The sequence below is a fragment of the Solea senegalensis genome, linkage group LG8 (assembly GCF_019176455.1).
Source record: "Solea senegalensis isolate Sse05_10M linkage group LG8, IFAPA_SoseM_1, whole genome shotgun sequence".
In the NCBI taxonomy this organism is placed as follows: Eukaryota; Metazoa; Chordata; class Actinopteri; order Pleuronectiformes; family Soleidae; genus Solea; species Solea senegalensis.
Window position 1 is genome coordinate 2,850,322 of NC_058028.1, and position 21,790 is coordinate 2,872,111.

At 38.8% G+C, this 21,790-nt stretch overlaps 1 protein-coding gene across 1 annotated transcript in view; it reads left to right on the top strand.

The window, feature by feature from the left end:
• Positions 1-21,790, top strand: part of pitpnm3 (PITPNM family member 3) — a 36,324-nt gene that overhangs the window by 7,764 nt on the left and 6,770 nt on the right. Inside the window, 12 exon segments of the mRNA XM_044032272.1 lie at positions 1,350-1,522; positions 2,343-2,513; positions 9,294-9,500; positions 10,542-10,690; positions 13,437-13,553; positions 16,574-16,690; positions 16,773-16,921; positions 17,014-17,163; positions 18,245-18,428; positions 18,530-18,658; positions 18,787-19,031; positions 19,033-19,212. Of these exon segments, the coding sequence (XP_043888207.1) occupies positions 1,350-1,522; positions 2,343-2,513; positions 9,294-9,500; positions 10,542-10,690; positions 13,437-13,553; positions 16,574-16,690; positions 16,773-16,921; positions 17,014-17,163; positions 18,245-18,428; positions 18,530-18,658; positions 18,787-19,031; positions 19,033-19,212 (1,971 nt within the window).

Sequence of the window (21,790 nt, forward strand, 5' to 3'; positions counted from 1 at the left end):
TAAAACTATTATAATATAACAGAACTACTAGTTTGACTATATCAAATCTGATAAGAATTCCTCTATAACCAGGTATAAAAAAAGTGGCACAAACATTGTATTTTTAATAGAATTTTAAATTTTCACTCCTCTTCCTTTTGACGCTATGTAAAACAAATAGTTACATTCCTCGCCTTAAGTACATAAATGTACCAATTGAAACTCAATATAAAGTAATTTCTCTCATCATGGAAAAATAAATCATGCATTCCTCACTTTTATACTTGTATTCAGATTTATATTTTTAATGATTCCTCTTCAAACTGACCCAGTTTCCCAGTTAGTGCTGTTTTTCAGTGGACTGACGATGGCTGAAAATGTATTTCAATTCAATTCTATTCAATTGTATTTATATATTATCCCTAATTCATAAGGCACTTTACACGGTAAAGGTCACGACCTTACCATTATTACAGAGAACAGAACACAATGAGCGAGCACTTGAAACAGGAGAGAGAGAAAACTCCCTGACCATGACCACATGGACGAACGCTGGTTTAAAACATCATTTAATGAAAGTAAAGCATTACTAATGTTTAGATGTAATTGGACTTTTTTGGACTTAAGGTGCTGAGAGTGTTTGTGTTATTACACACACACACACACACACAAAGAGCAAAAATGATAATTGTTGTTGGTAAACAGTGTTGTTGTCAGACTGTGTTACCCAAGGAAATCTCATCATTATGAAGAAAATATTAGAAAATATTGTACTTTTATTTTACGGTTTGTGTTATCTAAATAATTCTGAGGAGAGAGTTGGAAAAAATGCCTGTTCTTGGACATTGAGACATTGAAACTCAAACAAATGTTATTTTAAATATGTTTTGTGCTGTTCAAATTTAACAACATGTACAACTACAGTGATTTTTCTCAATAAAACTTTCAGTTTTTCTTCATTTTAAATGGATTTTACACTATTTTAACATGCAGTAAAATGTAAATGACTACCAGATATTTAAAGTTATTGTGGAAACGGGACATTTTCTAGTTAAATTGAGCAAAATAGACGAACATTTGAGGCTCGGGTGTAAAAGGGTTAATGATCAGGTTTGATGTTGAACAGCAGTTTAAAGGTGGACTCAGTTTTATGTTTTATATGTAAGGTGAAGACATTTTCACTTTCAACGTTTAAAGAAACTCAGTTTTTCTTGTCTGTATCATAAATGTCATCTCATTAAATGCTTTGTGCGACCAAATTTTACTAAAACCTGCCGTCCTCACGTGACATGACAGTTTCATCTGATTCTCCATCTACAGGGAAACTAATGTTAGATATTATGTTTTTTTGTGTTTGTGTGACTCTGCAGTTTAATGAAAGAGAACACAGAGCTGCGCGGCGGCGGCAGCAGCAGCACCAGCGCCACCTGTCTGCTGCTGAACCCGGGGCGGTTTGATTTCGAGGTGTCCGACTGTTTCCTGCTGGGATGTCCGCTCGGACTCGTGCTGGCCATGAGACGCACCGTTCTCCCGGCTGTCCACGGTGAGAACCACACACACACACACATACACACGAAACTTGGTCTGGTGGTGGAGAGTCTGATTCTGTATTCACAATCCAAATGTTGTTAAAATCTGACATTTTGACAAGAGAAATTTTTATTTTATTTGACAGTATTTCCCCATTATACAAAAAGTAGGGATTTCTTGAAATTTGATCAGTTTTTGTGACGTCACCTGTGAGTAGATTCTCACCAAAATTTAATGGAAACATAGTCGGGTGATGACCTACACATGAAAGATCACATCACATTGCGCCGTCAAAAACTGTAGGCAGGAAGTTGCTAAGAGAGGGTCAAAAGTATGCAGATGATAACAGAATGGAGAATAGAAAAGAATAGTATGTTAAAAAAATGTAATCATGCAACACGTACATAACAGTATAGTTATAGTTTAGTGGGGTGGTGTTTTGATGACGACACCATTAAATTTATATTTAGTACACTAGTAAATTTTCTCCTCCAATGTTTTACATAGTTCTTGTTCTAAGTTTGTCAGACAATAAATACTTCAATCTGCATGAATTATGCTATAAAAGTTACCAGATAAAGTTATCTGGTATTTTTTTAGTTTTTTTATTATATTTTTACTGATTTTCTGTAAAAAAAAAAAAGCACATTCAAATGAGTATAAAGTCCTTTTCGCCTCCACACTCTCTGATGATTGTTGTGTTTCCTGTTCCAAAGTTAAAAAAGACTCGACTCTTTTCATTATTATTCACACGGCTCAGTTTCCAGTGATAGAAAGTTTTATTTGGCTGAATCTCTCACGGTAAAATTCTGTCTTCTTTCCGTGACCGTCAGTGAATCACCTCCACCCGGCCTGCGCTCAGGTTTTTAACCTCTTCTACCCGTCGGATCCGTCCGCCTCCAGACTGGAGCCTCTGCTGCAGCCGCGCTTCCACAAGCTGCCGCCGTTCGCCGTTCCTCGCTACCAGCGCTACCCGCTGGGCGACGGACGCTCACTGCTCATCGGTAAGACAGCTGAAATCAATCTCGTGAATATTTCATCGGCCGCTCTGTCTCTTTGCTCTCATTGTGTTCTCTTATTATTAATAACCTCCAGGAATTTGCATTTTAAAGCTGACAATGAATCCTTTTCAGGTCAGAGCCGAGCAGCAGTCTGTGTGTAAAGTACCTTAATAACGTGATACTTGAGTAAATTCACACGCTGCATCATGGGCTTAAGTGTCTTTGCTCAAAGACACACGTAGACGAGCATAGCCGGGAATTGAACCCACAACCTTCCAAATTTGAAAGACAACTGGCCCTACCAATGACTCACTGTTACTCAATCCTAACTCCTCCCTTTTTTAATACTTTAACTTAACTTAAACTTAAGTACATTTTATACCAGAAAATGACTTAAGTTGATACATAAGTAAAGTAAAAGTCTTAAACTTAATACTTTTACTTCAATTATTTTATAAAATAGTCATTTACTGCTCACACATGTACTTTTACTTTTTAAGTGTCATTTTAAGATACTTTTACTCTTTAAGTATCACTTTAAGATACTTTTATTCTTTAAGTATCACTTTAAGATACTTTTACTCTTTAAGTATCACTTAAGTACTTTATACAGAAACTGCTTCTTAACATGTTGAATAAATCAGCTGATTAATAAGACTCATATTTGACTGTAAACATCTCCGTGTTCATATCTGTGTCCAGGCTGTGATTTATTAATGTAATCATGTTCAGCCTGTCACAGAGCGAGAAAGTGGAGCTGATAAAGGTGATGAAGTGATGAACTGTGTCACCACAGACACACACACGGCTACACCAGGTTTTAATGAGGGATCTGTGACCCTGATCCACTGACTCTGTGCTATCAGATTCTGAGACGAGACGAACACACACAAACACGCCGAGGACACAGGGGGCGCCACACATCAGCCACTTCCTGCTCTGTAATATGGTAATTAGTTGTTATGAAGGCAACAAGAGCCAATCAAATCAGACTCCTGTGGGTTTACGTCGGTGACATTTGCTCCCAACAGAGAGTGCAGCTTTTATTATGATGAATGTGGCTAATAAACACACCGAGAGCTCTGCTCCTATTGATTTTCAGCTGCAGTCCAGAGGGAAATATGATCAGCGAGGACAGAGCCTCTTATATCACTTTTATCAGTATTGATCGTGTGAAGATAATGGTGTGATTTTTATTATTATTATTTTACTCACCGTGACATTATTGGTTAATATGCTGCTGGTGCATGTGACTGCACACATTCACACTCTTCTCAAAGACGTTTCAAGGCCACAGTGAAAATGTCTGTGTGTCCTTCTTTCTTAACTCTGTCATCAGCTGTTTCTCTCTCACAATCATGCTTTTATTTTCACTAACACAATAAATCTGACAATAAGTCATTAATTAACTGATGAGCTATTCTACACAAGAAAGACACAGCCACCAATGCCTGCCAAATAATGAGCTGTTTTATATCCACCAACGAACTGACTGCCAAATAATGAGCTGTTCCACACATCCACCAATGCATACCAAATAATGAGCTATTTAATACATCCACCAACAGACTGCTTGCCAAATAATGAGCTATTCGAAACATCTACCAAGAAACTCTTTTAAAAAGCGAGCTGTTCTAAACATCCATCAACACACTGCTTGCCAAATAGTGAGCTGTCCCATATCTTCACCAACACATTGAGCGCCACGCAATGAGCAGTTCTCCATATCCATCAAGTGATTGACAGACAAATAATGAGCCATTTTATACATCCACCAACAGGCTGCTTGCCAAATAATGAGCTATTCGAAACATCTACAGAGAAACTCTTTTAAAAAAGGAGCTGTTCTAAACGTCCATCAACAGACTGCTTGCCAAATAATGAGCTGCCCCATTTCTTCACCAACACATTGAGATCCATGCAATGAGCAGTTCTCCATATCCATCAAGTGATTGACTGCCAAATAATGAGCTATTTTATACATCCACCAACAGGCTGACTGCCAAATAGTAAGCTATTTCATATGTCTACCCAAAGACTGTCTGCAAAATAGTGAGCTATTCTAAATTTAACCAAACAGACTGCCAAATAATGAACTGGTCCATACATGCACCAAGACATTGACTGCCATATAATGAGCTGTTCTTGATATCCACCAACAAATTATGAGCTGTTCTAGACATCCACCAAGAGACTTCTTGCAAAATAATGAGCTGTTCTGTACATCTACCAAGACACTACCTGCAAAATAGTGAGCTGTTCTAAACTTAACCAAATGGATTGACTGCCAAATAATGAGCTCCATATCCACCAACAGACTGACTGAGTTAATCACCTTTCTGTAAATTCCAGGTTTAATTTCGATGGGAAAGAGATGTTTGGATTTTCCTGCTCAGCTGTGAGCGTTCATCAACCTGTTTCATCTCTCTGTGTTCATCTTTGATACAATGTAGCCACTTCTTTGTGCCTCTGTTCCTGCACATCTGTGAAATGTATGCATCACTCACTCACTGTCTCTCTCTCTGTGCTGAGACAGAGAGAGATTCATGCTCATGTTCCAGAGACTGAAGCAGAATAAAGCTCCTCTCAGAGGTGCAGGCCTGGCCTCACTAATGAAAACAGATGGTTTGTCTGCGTGTGTGCGTGTGTGTGTGTGTGTGTGTCTGCGTGTGTGTGTGTGTGTGTGTGTGTGTGTGTGACAGAGTTTCTTAAATAACCTCACAGCACAGCAGGTACATTCACTGTAATCACTGCAGTGTAGAGAGCGGCTCTGTTTGCTTCTGTTTGTGTCGTGACTCAAGACTCTTTATTATCAAGCACTAAGTAACAACACAGCAACTGTTACCTGTAATGAAAGTCTTCATATATAGCACCATGGTTCTCAAACTGTGGTGCACAAGCTTCCTCGAGTGGAAAATCAGAAACGCTGTTCTACTGTAAATAAACCAGAGTGAGTAGAAAATTAAACAAATGGTAATAATAATAATAATTAGAGTGACTGTCTCTGTCTCTCTAATGTCACTCTACCAGTGAAGTATATGTGAGGAAGAGGAGGATGATGAGAGAAGAAATAAAAAGTCTGAGACACTGTAAACCAACCAAAGTTGGCTCATTATTTGTCTGGACAAAGTACAAACACTTTGTTACTGTACTTCAGTACAACACTCACGTATCTGTACTTTACTTTGTTATTTATATTTCTAGTTTAACTTTTACTCCACTGCATTTCCTCTAACTCTCTTTGTCACGTTTTACTCCCAAATAAAATCAGAAGAAGAAGAAGAAGAGTTGGTATTTTATATTAGAAAATGACTTAAGTTGATACTTAAGTAAAGTAAATGTCATAAACTTTAAGACTTTTACTTCAGTCATTTTATAAAAAAGTGACTTCAACTTCGACCAAAGTCATTTTCTGCTCACACACTTTTACTCAAGTATCACTTTAAGGTACTTTACTCTTTAAGTGTCACTTTAAAGTACTTTATACAGAGCCTGGACATAAGTACAAATACGTCAATATAAATTGAATGAAATTTGGTATGTGTATGAAGGATTAGATCCAGATTACAGATTTGACGTCAGATTAAGTGTAACATGGTGCAGTCAGTGTGATTTTTGTCATATTTATATAATAAAACAGATAAAGTGGATCCAGGTGTTTAGGTCTGTGCTCTGAGACTTCTTGTGTTACAAAAGCGTCTTCTTTGCTGCGATTTATTAGAAAGCTCAGCGTGTGTGTGTGTGTGTGTGTGAGCGAATTTAATGTTGAGTCTGGAAACAGCGACACGTCCGCAGTAAAGGTCAGATTCTATCGTCCTCATCATCCCCACCATTCAGAACCCTGATTGATCTTTGTCTTAATGGCGGGGGAATTTATTAACCGCGCTGGATTCTCCCTCACGTCTGTTAATCTGTATTCCGCGGCTGACACCGATCCTTCACAGACAGAACCGCCGCGCCATGTGTCTGCATCTGATGCTTTATTTATAACCATTCCAGCAGAGGAAGCAGGAGAAGACGAGGTTAACCTGACAATAACGCGCTGCTTTGTGAAGAAAACCCACAATCCTGGGTGATCAACGTGACTCACACACACACACACACACACACACACACAGTCATGTTTGTTTTTGATGTCATGTCAACACAGAAATTGGTGTCAGATGAAGCCGTGAGGGGAGAATGTGGTGTCTCCACAGACGCTGCAGCTTTTACTAAACTCTGCATGTGTTTACTGTGAATCCATCCCATACAAACACATCCCCGTGGATTAACACGCACTATTACCTGCAGACAGGTGAGAGGAAATGACATGAGATAAAAGAGCATTTAATCACACTTAAATAAACACATTTACAGGCTTCCTCCAGGTTGTTTTTCAAACATACGCACAGAAAAAAACATCCATTAAAATACATTTTGTTTACCTGATTCAAAGTGGTTTAAAATGAGATTCAAATCTGATTTTTTTTACATATGCTTTTACTCCACTATAAAACTCTAGACTTCTGTTGTGAAGTATTTTTTTTTATCCTAATAGTCGATATCTTCTGTATTTTACATTGACAGATGTGTAAATGCATGTTTATTATGGTCTGTGCTGCTGTGACACAGTTAATCCCCTCCATTGTTGGACAAATCAAGAATTATCTTCAGGCTCAAATGAGCTGTAAATTCAATTGGTGACTCATTAACAGTCATATCTGTAAAAAGCTGATTTTAAATTGGTAAACACATCATTTCCAATAAATTTGTAAATAAATCACAACTTGTTCAAAAGGTTAACTAGTAACTAAGTAACATTTATTTATACAGCAGCTTTCACAGATTTAAAATCACAAAGTGCTTCACAATAAAATTAAAACAATAAATATTAAACTAGACTTAAAAATACAATGGATATTGTGAGTTTACTCCCCCATGAGGAGTGGTACGACCCGTTCCTGCAGTGGAATGATCCACTTCAGGAGCTCACCTGTTGTTCGTTAGTGTCAGAGAATCAGAGTGAAGTTTGTTTGTTTGTTTGTGCTGCAGTGAATTTCTCTTTCTTCCTCTTTTGTTGGCTGTGAGTTAAACGTTTAACGTAAGTAAAAAAACACAAAGATGTGTTTCTGTGTAGTTTATTCACATCAGTGGAAAACGGTCAAAGCCTCGTTTTTGCATAATCACATTTTCACAATTATCTGCCATGAATTACTGCCTTAAACTGTTACAGGATTGCATTTGGCTTTAAATTTCATTAAATTGAAAATTCATTTTCAAGTGTTTTTTAAAGGTTCTTGAAAGTCTTACATTTGATTTGGAGAAGTCTGGAAGTTTCCTGATGAAGGAAACAAGCTTTTACCCCCAACTATTAATGATAATTGTCCTGGAAATGATGTTAATCACTTGACGTGCTTGATTGGCTTCAAACTAACCAGCATGTGCAGTGCAAATGCAACATATGAATGAAATATTTCAGCTGAAAACCTTTAATAATATTAAATATTAACAAAAGAATGTGAGTAGAAACCAAAACTACCAACCTGTTTAGTGCTGGATTTTAGCAAAGTATTTTATAACATCAAAGATAAGCCTCTTTTTAAAAGACCTAGATTTTGTAGCTGTTCAAAGGTTCAAAGGTCACGAGGGAAGCCAAAGCTCACAGTCAGAGCAGATCCGTAGCAACAGAGCTAACAGGATAATCAGTGACACAGGTGGTGATGATGGGGTTGAGCTTTGAACGTGTTATCGATGTGAGCTCCTGCGTCTCAGGGAATTCACCGCGTTCCATGAAGTCTGATGGAAGCTGGTCTCTCTCCGGGGGGAAAAGGGTCGTTTTTCTTTATCACCAAACAAACGGGAGAAGAGAAGAAGAGCGGGAGAAAAGAATCAACATAATCTATAGCGCTCTGGTATCTGATGTCAACGCCATTTTGACAGGAAGTGACGGCGTTTACGTCTTGAGACAAACATAAACGGCAGCATTTAAACTACACTCTGAGAATTTCCTAACTTAAAATTCACTCTTTACATGTGTCCAATGAATGAATGAATGAATGAATGTCCTCCTGACCAAAGCTAATCTTGATAGCGATAAAGACACTCAACAGAGAAAAACAGCGTATGATAAGAACCATGTGTTCCCTTATTTTACTTTTTATTTTAGTTGATTGTTGTAAGTTAAGTTTTCCCTTAAAAATCTTAAATCTGAGTTTCTCTGGAGCAGAACGAGGGAAAGTTGATCTGAAGGTGGCAGAATCCTGAGTAAAGTGTTCTACCATCCATCTTCTACCGCTTCATCCTCCACATGAGGGTCGTGAAAGGCGGGGTCACCACCTGGAGAGATCACCAGTCCATAGTTTTTTAAACTTTTCGAGATATCACAAGGAGTCGCAGTAATAAGAAGAACATGTGACAAAATCCTGTCCGACAGGAAACTTGTTTGTATTTCCTGCCAACATGGCGGAGTAAACAAACTGGTCACGTCCAGCGCTTTATTCTCCTCGAGACTTCCACGGCCGAACTCTATCGCATTGAGCCTCACAAAGAACGAAGTGATCCTCTGTTAATGTACAGTTACTTAGCTCCTCTGTGTGCACTTTAATCAATAAAACATAAAACAGGTCGATTCACGGCAGGAGGTTATCGTATTAGACAAAACAACGGCATTGATTTCACCACTTGAGTTCAGTCAATTGTTGTGTGAACAAAGAATTTCTTTCCTCTTTCTTCTGTCCCTGTTTGCCCTTGTCTTTTCTCTCCCTCCTCCTCCTCCTCCTCCTCCTCCTCCTCTCTTTATAGTGGAGAACATCCAAAGCCATGCAAGTGTGTTTTTGGAAGGTGAGCAAACTCAAGGAGGTTCACAGCAGTCGTCAGGGAGCAGCACTGACGGAGGAGGAGGAGGAGGAGAGGGAGGTGGAGAGGGAGGTCGCAGAGCCAGTGTGACCAGCGTGGAGAGTGGGACGTCCATTTGCTCCGTGGGTCAGCTGGGAAACACCATCGCTAACAGTGAGTGGGAGGACGGACATTAACGTCCCAGTTATTCAATTATCTTTCACTTAATTATCCTTCACTTAAAAACTTGCTTTTAAAACTCAAAGACGTCTTTAGTTTGTTCATTTAAAATAAATGGTGGTTCAACAAAATGGCCGCCTCTATTGTGAAGACTCGCTCCTGATGTAAATATAAAGGCTCATTCTTTGCTAATGAATACAAAAAAATATACATTCAGGTTATTAATAACTCAAAATAAATAAATATGATCGTTTTTTTACTCAATTTCTGCCAAATGGTAATATTTTCACCTAAATCTGACACACTGTATATTCTTAAATTAATTTAAATGTTCTTGTTTTAGAAAAGAAATTCTTAAATATGTAAATATGCAGCCAATTTAAGACTGAAATTTGCCTTAAAACTAGAACAAACAGACCAGAATCAAAGAAATCAATGTAAGAAATGTTGACTTTAAGTAATTTTTCCTTGCACACACCAATCTGTGATTAGTGAACCCAAAAAAAACCGTAAATATTCTTAAATACATTTAAAATTGTCTTGTTTTTAGAAAAAGGATCTGCCAATGTAAACGTTCCTTCCTAAAATACTTAAAATTAACTTGTAAATCAACAGCCAATTTAAGAGTTTAAGACTTGAGAATTTAATTAAATTAAATTTAATGTAAAAAAATTTTATTTTTAAACTTTATTAGGCTTAACTTAATAAATGCACACACATACAAGTAGCAGCCAGTCAGTGCCAAATATTCTTACATTTATTTATATTTTCTTGTGGGGTGAGCAACTTTGTTTGCCTGGAAGTCGTAAAATTTGACTGTAATTTGCCTTAAAATGAGGAAAAAGAACAAGTACTAAAAAACAAAAATTCTTAGAGAAACATGAGAAATGTTCTGAAATGATTCTTCCTGGTGTTCACTCAGGGAGAGAGTGGGGGGCGTGGTCTGTTGGTGTCACATGTTTAAAAACAGCAAATCGTCAGTTTAGATTTTACAGTTTGACGGCCGTAAATTTTTGTGTGTGTCGTGTGTTCCAGTCTCCAGCAGCTGGTGGGGTTCTAAAAGGCTGGACTACGCCCTCTACTGTCCCGACGTACTCACTACGTTCCCCACTGTGGCTCTTCCTCACCTCTTTCACGCCTCCTACTGGGAATCCACTGACGTTGCAGCCTTTGTTCTGCGGCAGGTAAACGACCTCACAGTTTTCACTGCGCGAGCAGCAAATAAAAAAAGAAAACTACAAGTTAAATCAATATTTAGTGCATAAATAATGGGAATTTACATTTCGGAACCGTTGAGATTCACTCTGATTTATTACAGTAGTTTTTGTGTCTTTTATAAAGAGCTGATAACTGTGTAAAGTTTGTTTTCTAGGGTTCAAACACAGAGAAAAGTTTTTACTAAAATACAATGAGTGACTTATCGTCTGAGGCTAATGCTAGCGCTAGTTAACAGGAGTGCGACCAAATGTTCATAACGTCAAACATAAAAATGTGAAATAAAGATGTTTTATCGATAGATAAATAAGAATAGAATGAGTCGTACAGTCTTTACTGATCACACTAAGAACAAGACTTAAAACCACAACAATAACAACATTAAAATCATTTAAATAAGAGGAAAACATGAGCAGCTAGCTTAGGTGGATAGACGCTAGTAAGCAAGCTAGCATATGTAGATTTACGTTATTGATCCCAAAACTGAGATATTATTGTAAGATTGTGAACAAATCTTAATATAAACATTAGAAGATATGAGATTATAAAACAGCTATATATGAGGAAAATATTGCAATAAAATATGACCATAAAGTGTTTAAAGAGTTAAAGGCTAACATCACAGCTATACTGGATATAAGGAAGTATAATATTTGAACAGTTGGAACAGCTAAACAAACCAAATTATTTTTTATTACTAATATTAATGTTATTTGTAGTATAAAACGGATGGTTTAATGCAGGTGTGTGTGTGTGTGTGTGTGAAAACCTGTAACACACAGTTCATTTACATATGTCTACTATTATGCAAACTTTAAATTATGCATTGAACACACAAACAATCAGCCCATTTTTAAGTTGAACACTGAAGATGCAGCTTCTCTCTCTCTCAGTGAATAAAAACATGAATCACACGGAGGAGGAGGAGAAGGAAAGGAGGAGGAGGAGGAGGAATTGTTGGTTTGTTGGTGTTTTTCCTGCAGAATGTCATTGTTGCTCATTATCAGCGGCGCAAACACCATCATTCTTCACCTCTGTGCTGCTCAGTTCAACCTCTGCATTTAACTCTTCCATTCTTCTGTGCCACACATTCAACGCTCAGAGAGAAACAGAGAGAGAGACGAGGAGGAGGAGGAGGAGGAGGAAGATAGAAGCCAACAGGCTGTTGTTGTTGTTGAGGAAGCATCCACAGAGACTTCTGATCCACTGACAAAATACTGGAGCTCTTCTGTCATTTCAACACAAATCTTACTTTATCATCAGGGTTTATGGACAGAAATGAAATATAAATACTTTTAACGGTAGTTTCTTTGATTCATTTATTAACTCTTGTTAAACTCTAACCACTGATAACTATGACATCATCCAGCCATGGTGATTTATTTTGAGTTGTTGTGGAGGAAAAGGTCAAGTTTTTTTATAATACAAAAATAAAAAGCACAAAAATTGACAAGGTTATGATTGCGTTTCCAACCTCAGCTGGAACGCGGTGAACTCAGGACGTTCCAATGTCAACAGAATGCAGTAGAATACATTTTTGAATCAGCTGTGACCTTAATATTCTTTCAAATCCTATTTTCATTTTAGTGCATTTATAGTTTTTACAGTAGTAAAGTAACCTCAACCTGAAATGTTCGTAGTTCACAGGAGCTTTAAAGGTGACATTGAGATGTTCTTTAAATCACATGGTCACAAATGAAAATAATGCATTTAGAGTGTGTATATATGTGTGTATATATATATATGTGTGTGTGTATATATATACATATATAGATGGATAGATAGATATTTATACACATATACATGTATATATATGTCTATATGTGTGTGTATATATGTGTGTATATATATACATATATAGATAGATAGATATTTATACACATATGTATATTTATATATGTCTATATGTGTGTGTATATATGTATACACACATATATGTATACATATAGAGAGATAGATATATATACACATATATGTATATATGTATGTGTATATGTGTGTGTGTGTATATATATATAGATAGATATGTATATACACATATATGTATATATGTGTATATACATATACACACCTAAATATATGTATGTACATATATATCTATATATAACTATATATATATAGATGTGTATATATATAGCTATATATATGTGTATATATATGTGTGTGTATATATATGTATATATATATATATATATATATATATATATATATATATATATATATATATATGTATATATATATATATATATATATATATATATATATATATATATATATATATATATATATATATAGGTGTGAGTTTGTAGTGAGTGGTGTTTCTGTGATATCCTGCAGCTCTTGTGAGCGCGTCAGTAAACGTACGTATGCGTGGACACGTTCAGTCATTTTCTTTGGAGTGTTTGTGAAATCGTCCTCAAACCTTTCATCTGCGTCCATGTTCGTCTTCGCCACAGTTTTACATTTAAATTGTCTTTTATAATTAGAAGAAAAAAATAAACTGGCTGCAGATTTAATTCCTAGGCGTCAGGTTGTGAATTGTTTCTATTATTATTATTATTATTATTATTATTGTTGTTGTTGTCTATTTATTTACCACTTGAAGCAGATACAGTCGTGTGTGTGTGTGTGTTCATGTTTCTGCTCTCACACATATTTTCATATATATATATATATATATATATTATTCATGTATTCATCTGTGTTTTTGGACAGCTCATGCGCTGCGACTGTGTGAAGACACAGGAGGCGGATCGTTTGGACTCGGCTCCGTTTTCTCCGTCCAGCCCACGAGAGAAGTGGCTCAGGAGGAGGACACACGTCAAACTGAGGGTGAGACATGAGTCACTGCTTTGGTTTACACTCACACACAAATCGTCGGTGTGAGTCGGGCGTTAGACTTGGTCGTCCACTCACCGGAAGGTTGTTGGTTCAATGCTTGGCGTTTCCACCGAGAAGGACGGTTCAGTTTGGTTCAGTATTTACATATTTATTTGCGTTTCAATTAAAAATGGAACCGAAATAACTGTTCTATTATTTGGCGCCGTTCTCTTGAAGTACCAGAGTAACATGGCACGGTCAGGGTGGAGCTGCGGCGTCCACAGTCTGACTTTGTCTTGTTGAGACAAACAGAAAGAGCTGCTGGACGTCCTCCTTCGTTGTCTTCGCACCGGTATCACGTGACTTCACACAGCCCACACGCCGTCGACTGCTCTCAGTCGAGATGCAACCCTGATCCAGGTCTTTACCGTTCCAAACTGTACCGTGATGGGAACAGACTCGTGGAGCTGTGTGAATGAGTGCAGATGAAGAATGAAATTAAAAATAAAAGCCTTTGTGTTTGAAAACACTCCCACACGCTCACCTTGACGCGGTGTTTCTGAGTCGTGCAGCAGCAGAACAATCAAGGTCACTGTTTCCAAAGAGGAGAATTTAGTGAGTGCTTTGCTTTTCACCAGGCTATAAATAGACCTGCATAACCACAGTGCCATGGAAACATAGCTATCTTTGAGTCGGCTGAAGGTTTTCTTGTTGCCAGTGTCATCGTGTTCTTGCTCTCACTTTGGCCGAGTGAAGCGTGTCTGATGTTAAGTGCTGAAAAGAAACGGATTTGACAGTTTGCCTCCGTCTTGGACGCAGTTTTTATTGTTCAGAGATTTAGAGCCGGCGCTGCTGCTGCTGCCGCCGCTGCTGCTGTTATTCAATGTTCGGCCACCGCTGCAGAGAGAGAGATGATTGTGAGAGGCTTGGCATCTATTTCCGCTGGGTAAGAGGTCTTTGTCGCAGCAGGAGAGCGACTCGCTGGTGTGATGGTTGATCTCTGTGTCTGTGCTGCTCTTTTCACCGACATGAACGCCTGAATCTGCTCCGCACTTTTATCTGCTGTGACAGAGGCTCGAGCCGCTGACCCGTTCTCACTGAACAAGACCACCTGCAGGTCTCAGGCCCTCGAGCATCCACCTTAACCCTCTCCCCCATGACACCTTCTCATTTGTGGACTTCTGGCGCGTTCTCCCGCTGAAGCAGAACCGGTGTTTTCCACGGTGACTTGTTCTGATCAGAGACTGAAGTTCCTCTGATGTCACTGAGGAGTCACGAGCGCGGCGTCGAAGGCAACAATGTCCAGCTGTAGATCAAAGTGAAAAAGACTCAAAAACGCTGGAAACATTTAGCAGATGTGTTTTCACACACGACACCATCGTCACCACGTTCACTGGGATTTCACTTCAGTGACCGAAGGACTGAACGAGTCACTTCACCAACAGTCTCATGCAGACGTGACGTGATGACTCCGCCCACGCTGAGGAGGAGCTATAGTAATGAAAAACCATGAAGAAGCTAGTTGTGTCGAGGGGAAAAGCTCCGCCTCTCGTGGAAATGACTCAACGCGATGAGCGCGCTATGTTATTAAAAAGTGCCGTCCAGCTTCTCTGGTGGTTTCAGCCCAGTCTGCAGATTCTAAATGAGCTCGTCGTACGTTATTAAAATGCAACTCTGTCTCCCAGGAAAACAGATTCAGGATTAGTGCGTCTCCGCTGGCTCACGCGGAGGTTCTCACCGAGCGGTGAAATCCGGAGAAAAGAACACGACAGGGAAAGTTAATCGAGTTAACGCTCTTTTATCTGTATTTTATTTATTTAGATGCTTCATTAACGTGTCAAAGCAGAGGAAAGTTTCACACACACACACTTTTCATGCTCCTTCCACACACTTACATGGTGACAAAATGAGAAAAATAAAGTGGTTCAGTCCGTAAAGGGAACATGAGACGACCCCTGTACACGAAGAAGCCAAAAAAAAACAAGTTTTCAAGGTCAGAACAAGGTCAGATTGTTGGTTTCTTTTACGTCACTGTAACCACGACGATACCAGCTGTTTTCAGCTCTTTCTCATCAGTTTATATAAAATAATAATAAGATAATCCTTTATTCCTTTATTAGATTCTTTCTGTTCCATTTGTCCGTTCTGAACTGAGTTCATTTCATTGAATGCTTTCAAATCCACGACATTTTTCATCACGTGCTTGTAAATTTAATCTGGATTATTTGATGAATCACTGTAAATGTGTAGCTGTTGAGTGTTTTGCGTATTCGCCGCTGCCTAACGTGGCCAGGACCCCCTTAAAAAAGAGGTTCTTAATCTCAACAGGATTTTCTGGGTTAAATTAAGGTCAAATTAAAATGATAAAAGGAGATTGGGCTTAATAATAATGACACCATCTATAAACCAGGATGACACGTCAAATGAGTCTTTCTTGTAAAGTAAAAGATGAAAACACTGACGTTAATGAATCATTTAAAGCTCCGCACTGCAATTTTTTTTTCTAATTTCTAGTCATAATATCTCGTCACATAAAAATCACGATAAGATTTACGTGAGATAAAGGAGCTTGTTTTTAGACGGTGAATCTTGAATGTCTTAAGTGGAAAACAGTCTTGAAAACATCTTGTTTTGAGTCATAATCTCAGATGAAACAAGAATTTTTTGACATGTCTAACACCTACATGGAGAGTAGGTGTTAGACTTAAATCTAGAACGGTGTCAATATATTATAATATTATAGAACAAAAAAATTGTTAAATACACTATAAAATAGTATAAAATACTATATTTGAGCATCACAAGCTTATTATGAGACACAAAACATCACAAGACTCGTAAAATACAGCTAAAAAAAGAGTTTCCCAGGTCATTTAAAGATCCCTCTTATCTTGTAAGGCTTAAATATAATGGCTTATTTTAAGAAATCTTACCAAGAGAATTTTCACCTTTTTTTTTGCTTATTACAAGCAAAAAAAATCTAATATTTATATTTTTTGTGAAAATTCACTGCTCCTCTTCTTCTGCCACAGAACGTCACGGCCAACCACAGAGTGAACGACATCATCGCGACCGAGGACGGACCTCAGACTCTGGTGGGACGCTTCATGTACGGCCCTCTGGACATGGTCACTCTGACCGGGGAGAAGGTGAGAGTCGGTCACGCGACTCGTCGACGATAATAACGATGATTTTTAACCTAAGAGACCTTTCCTGTCCCCTTCCTGTCAGGTGGACGTCCTGCTCATGACTCAGCCTCAGTCTGGACGCTGGGTGCACTTTGACACCGAGGTGACCAACAGCAGCGGCAGAGTCACGTACACCGTTCCCAAGAGCAAGAAGCTCGGCCTGGGAGTCTATCCCGTCAAGATGGTCGTCAAGTGAGTGTTTAGTGACGGAGAAACCAGAGCGTTGTTGTCCGTGTGCCGGAGCAGACACTTGGACGTGAATGACGCCGCTGTTTCCTCCTCAGGGGAGACCAGACGAGCGCAGAGGCCTATCTGACCGTGTTACCGCGCTGCATGGAGTGCGTCGTCTTCAGCATCGACGGCTCGTTCGCCGCCAGCGTGTCCATCATGGGCAGTGACCCCAAGGTCCGTCCGGGAGCTGTGGACGTCGTCAGGTAACGTGTGTGTGTGTGTGTGTGGCAGCTGAAGGACACACCTCAGGAATCTGCACCAGCTGTGTCTCAACTCATCGTCTGGATCCTGACAAATGATAAATAATGAGAGGCTGGAAAAATAGGAGAATCTAAGGTCGCAGCTTTTTTTTAAAAGACACTTGTACAAACGCACTCGAGTGTAGTCACTTCTTACTATGAGTGACACACTGGACCTTTAAAACTACTTAGAATATAAAAGCTCATAACTGTTACATGACGTGAGGTTTTTCATGTGCTTGACTTTTTTTTTGTCCTCGTTAAAATAATAAAAATATGACTTCACATAAAGTCAAGTCTGTAAAAATCGGAATTCCTTTAAGATGTTATTCAAGAGAATTCACTGGAACTGTGAATCTGAGTGAAGTCATACTAAAGTCGAGGAGGTGTTGACTCTAAATCAGGGGTGTCAAACATACGGCCCGGGGGCCAGAACCGGCCTGCCAGAGGGTCCAATCGGCCCACAGGATGAATTTGTTAAAGTTTCACACTAATTTAAATGTAATGTCAAATGCTCCAGATACCCGTGACTAAATGTTTGTGCATTTATAGATCCAGTGTGCTGTGTAAATAGTAAATTTAGGCACGATATTGTTGAAATTGCACTTATATTTCTCAAGGAATTTCATGTTTTGTAAAATTATCCTTCAGTAAATGTAAAACAAAGGAGAAAAAACAAAGGGGTTCTTGTTGTTCATAGGTTATTATGCTATTATTTGACTATTTTTACTGGTCCGGCCCCCTTGAGATCAAATTGTGCTGTATGTGGCCCCTGAACAAAAATGAGTTTGACACCCGTGCTCTAAATCATTCTAAATGATAGCTTTAATTCTCACATGATAATGTTGTTTTTTTGATCATTTTTCCCCTTTAAAATTAAGCAATAATCAAAGTGTGATAGCAAGACGTTATTTAAGAGAATTCAGTGAATTGGATCGTACCAAAGTCAAAGATTTTATACAAGCATCTGTTATTATTCCTGAATGTTCCTTTCTGGACCTTTAACACACAGAGATATCTGAGTTATTTGTGTATTTGTGTGCAGGCACTGGCAGGACCTGGGTTACCTGATCATCTACATCACAGGTCGTCCTGACATGCAGAAGCAGCGTGTGGTTTCTTGGCTCTCGCAGCACAATTTCCCCCACGGCATGATCTTCTTCTCTGAAGGCCTGGTCCATGATCCGCTGCGACAGAAGACCATCTTCCTCCGAAACCTGGTCCAGGAGGTGACGAGAACGTCATTCATGTCACTGTGCCGCGCCGTTAATCTGCCTCGTGTGACGTCTCCATCGCTGACTGCTCTTTTCCTCTCTGTCGCTCTCACCAGTGTCATATAAAGATCAACTCTGCTTACGGCTCCATGAAGGACATCTCTGTTTACAACATGCTCGGCCTCAGCCCGGCACAGATTTATATTGTCGGTCGACCTTCGAAGAAATACCAAAATCAGTGCCAGGTAGTTCCGCGTCCATTTCTCTCGCTGAGCTTTTTTTCATTCTCTTTCTATGAAATCTTTTATTAATCCTCTTACTGCTGCTGCTTCTTTCTCTGTGTGTGTGTGTGTGTGTGTGTGTGTGTGCGCAGTTCCTGAGTGAGGGTTATGCCGCTCACCTCTCCACTCTGCAGTTTGGACACAGAGCCAGACCCAAGAAATCCCCCTCAGTCCGCATGGTCCTGAGAAAAGGTTCATTCGGTCTCTCGGCTAAGCCGGACTTCCTGTGCAAACGCACCCACCTGCGCAGGACCATGTCTGTGCAGCAGCCCGACCCGCCGTGCACGCCCAACCCCAAACCTGAGCGAGCACAGAGCCAGCCCGAGTCTGACAAAGACCACGGAGGAGGAGGAGGAGGAGGAGGAAGAGGAGGAGGTGCAGGAGGAGGACAAGGTCCATGGGGACGATCCACCATACATCGTGGAGACACGACTCCCTGACGTCAAAAACAGAGAGGGATGGATTACAGCGAGGCTGAAGAAGAGGAGAACAAAGAGGTTTAAGTGTCCAGGGCCAAGGTGAGAGAGATGTGTGTGTGTGTGTGAGTATGAATTTAAAGTAGCTCTGTGTCTGATTCACTGATTCATCACGAGCAGGAAACACAAGATACGATAAGGTTATTGTGACGCGCACGGTGAATAAAAACTGTGCTTTAGACGAGTCTCCTGGAACAGGAAAATACTCCGAGTTCTGTGATTAAAAGTCAGAATTCTGAATTTATTATCTGAAATCTGAGAAAAAAAAGCTGGAATTAAATTAAAAAAAAGAATTTCAATTGGAATTCTGACTCTTTTTTTCCCCCTCCAATTCCGAGGGAAAAAAATCCTCTTTCGTACAGAAACAAAAATTAAAGCAAGCAGAAAAACTGTTGGAATTGTTAGTGTCAAATCTGGTAGAGCGTTCGTATCCAGTAAAGAGCTGAACATTTGTTTGAAATTTGAAACAAAGCAACTACCAACATGTGAATAGTTTTATATTTCATTGTCCTGTGTGTGTCTCATGTGTTAATGCTCCATCTTGTTTTTAAGTTATAAAACATAGATTGTTTTCAACTTAAAAAGAATTAAAAGACTCAGATAATCATAATTCAATGTTGTGCAAAAGGCTCAAAATACCTCGCAATTACACGATTAAAAATTCAAAAGGTTAATGGAAATATGTAATATCTCGTATTGGCACAGCAACACAGTATTTCTTTGCTTGTTGCCATAGCCTTGTTTTTGATAATTACAGTGTTGCTAGGTGAGAGGTGAAGGTGTAAACCAACTTTTTATCTTCAGCCTGAGGAACTGAAGACAGAAAGAAAACAAGAAAAACCTCCATATGGTTTAAGCTTCAAAATGACAATTGGGGACATTTTTCCTTGTGCACCATGACGCCGTCTGTCATTAAAATCTCCCCGAGCAACGCAATTTTGTTAAAATCCGACCACTTTGGTCTCCTGATGAAAAGCCTGGGTCAAATATAGGACTGACAATAGTCTGAGAGGAACATTCATGTTTGAATAAGCCAGAGATCAGCCGGGGTGACGTGGAATAGTATTTAATAATAATGTGACCTCGTAATAAACTATTATAAATGTGAGCAAATGGAAATATGTGGTAACTTAACAACATCAATGTGAACATTTCTTTTGTTGTCGTCATGGCCATGTTTCTGTGGAAATGGTGATTTTGTGTTGGCGTAAATGAGGTTTAGTTTCTTTTCAGTTGATTTTCAAGTTCTTTTGTCCTTTATTCATTTATTTAGTGCATGGAAACCAAAATAAATAAACATCTTCTCTTTTTAGGTCAATTTATAGAACGATAAGTGGCTAATTAGCAATCAATCGGACAGATAATTCATCAGCTAGCTTGCATCTATGGAAAGTTAGCTAGTTCACATAGATTATTAGCTAGCTCAGGTAGGTAATCAATAGTAGCTAGTTAGCTAGTATAGATAGATGATAACCAACAAGCTACTATAGATGGATGGATGGATAGATAGATACTATACACAGGTAGCTAGATATCTACTATCGATAGGTAGTAGCTAGTTAGCTACTATTGACAGGTAGTAGCTAGTTAATAACTATAAACAAATAGCAGCTAGTTAGCTATGAACAGTTAGTAGCTAGGTAGCTACTACAGACAACAGATAGCAGCTAGTTAGCTACTATAGACAGATAAGTAGTCTGTATTTTTCTCGTCTCAACCACTCAAAGCTACTTTACACTACAGATCTATGTGCAGCACATTTTTATCACTCATTTTTCATACACATTAACACAAGTTAACCGGGAGCAACCTGGGGTTAAATGTCTTGCTCAAGGAGGACACAGTAACATATAGTCTAGTGGAATCAAACCCACAACCCCCAGACGACTTGCTCTACCACTGAGCTAGCGTCGCCCCGAGTTATTCACTATAGATAAATAAATAATAGATGGTGTTACAGTTCCATGAAGTGGAACTTGGACAAAAATGGTGAAAATGAAGCGAGTGAAGCTTAGAAGAAGAGAATCGTTTTAATTCTTCTTCATAGATCAGTGTTCTAATGTAACTTGATAGCGTGCGTCATTAAAATCCCCTGACGAGAGCAATTTAGTTCAAATCCAGATGAAAAGCCTGCGACAGAAATAGAACATAGATGTGCAGACATGAAATGAAGTGGTGATGTTTGATTTGTGTCTCCTGTCACATGATTATCTTCACTGACTCACAGAGGTCGTCGTGTTTGTCATTCAAAACAGACGACCTCTGACCTCTGATCAGATCCTACACGAGAACATTCAGAGAGACGTCCTCTGAATTTGATTTATGAACACATGAACATTTATCGTGATTCTACTGTCTGAGAGTACGGAGGCCAGACACCGACGACTGTTCTGTGACATTCTGAATATTAACAGCGACACAAATAAGTCACGGGAAATTGTTAATAATGATAATAATGATAATAATGATTATTCACATCAAGTATGACAGGATTATGTGAAAGAGTTATTACGACCAGAAAAGTTCTGTTCTGTCAAAAGAACCAAATGCTGTTTTTTTATTGAAGTGGTCTATGAAAGCACTTAAAGCAATTATTATTATAATATTATTATAACCTGAT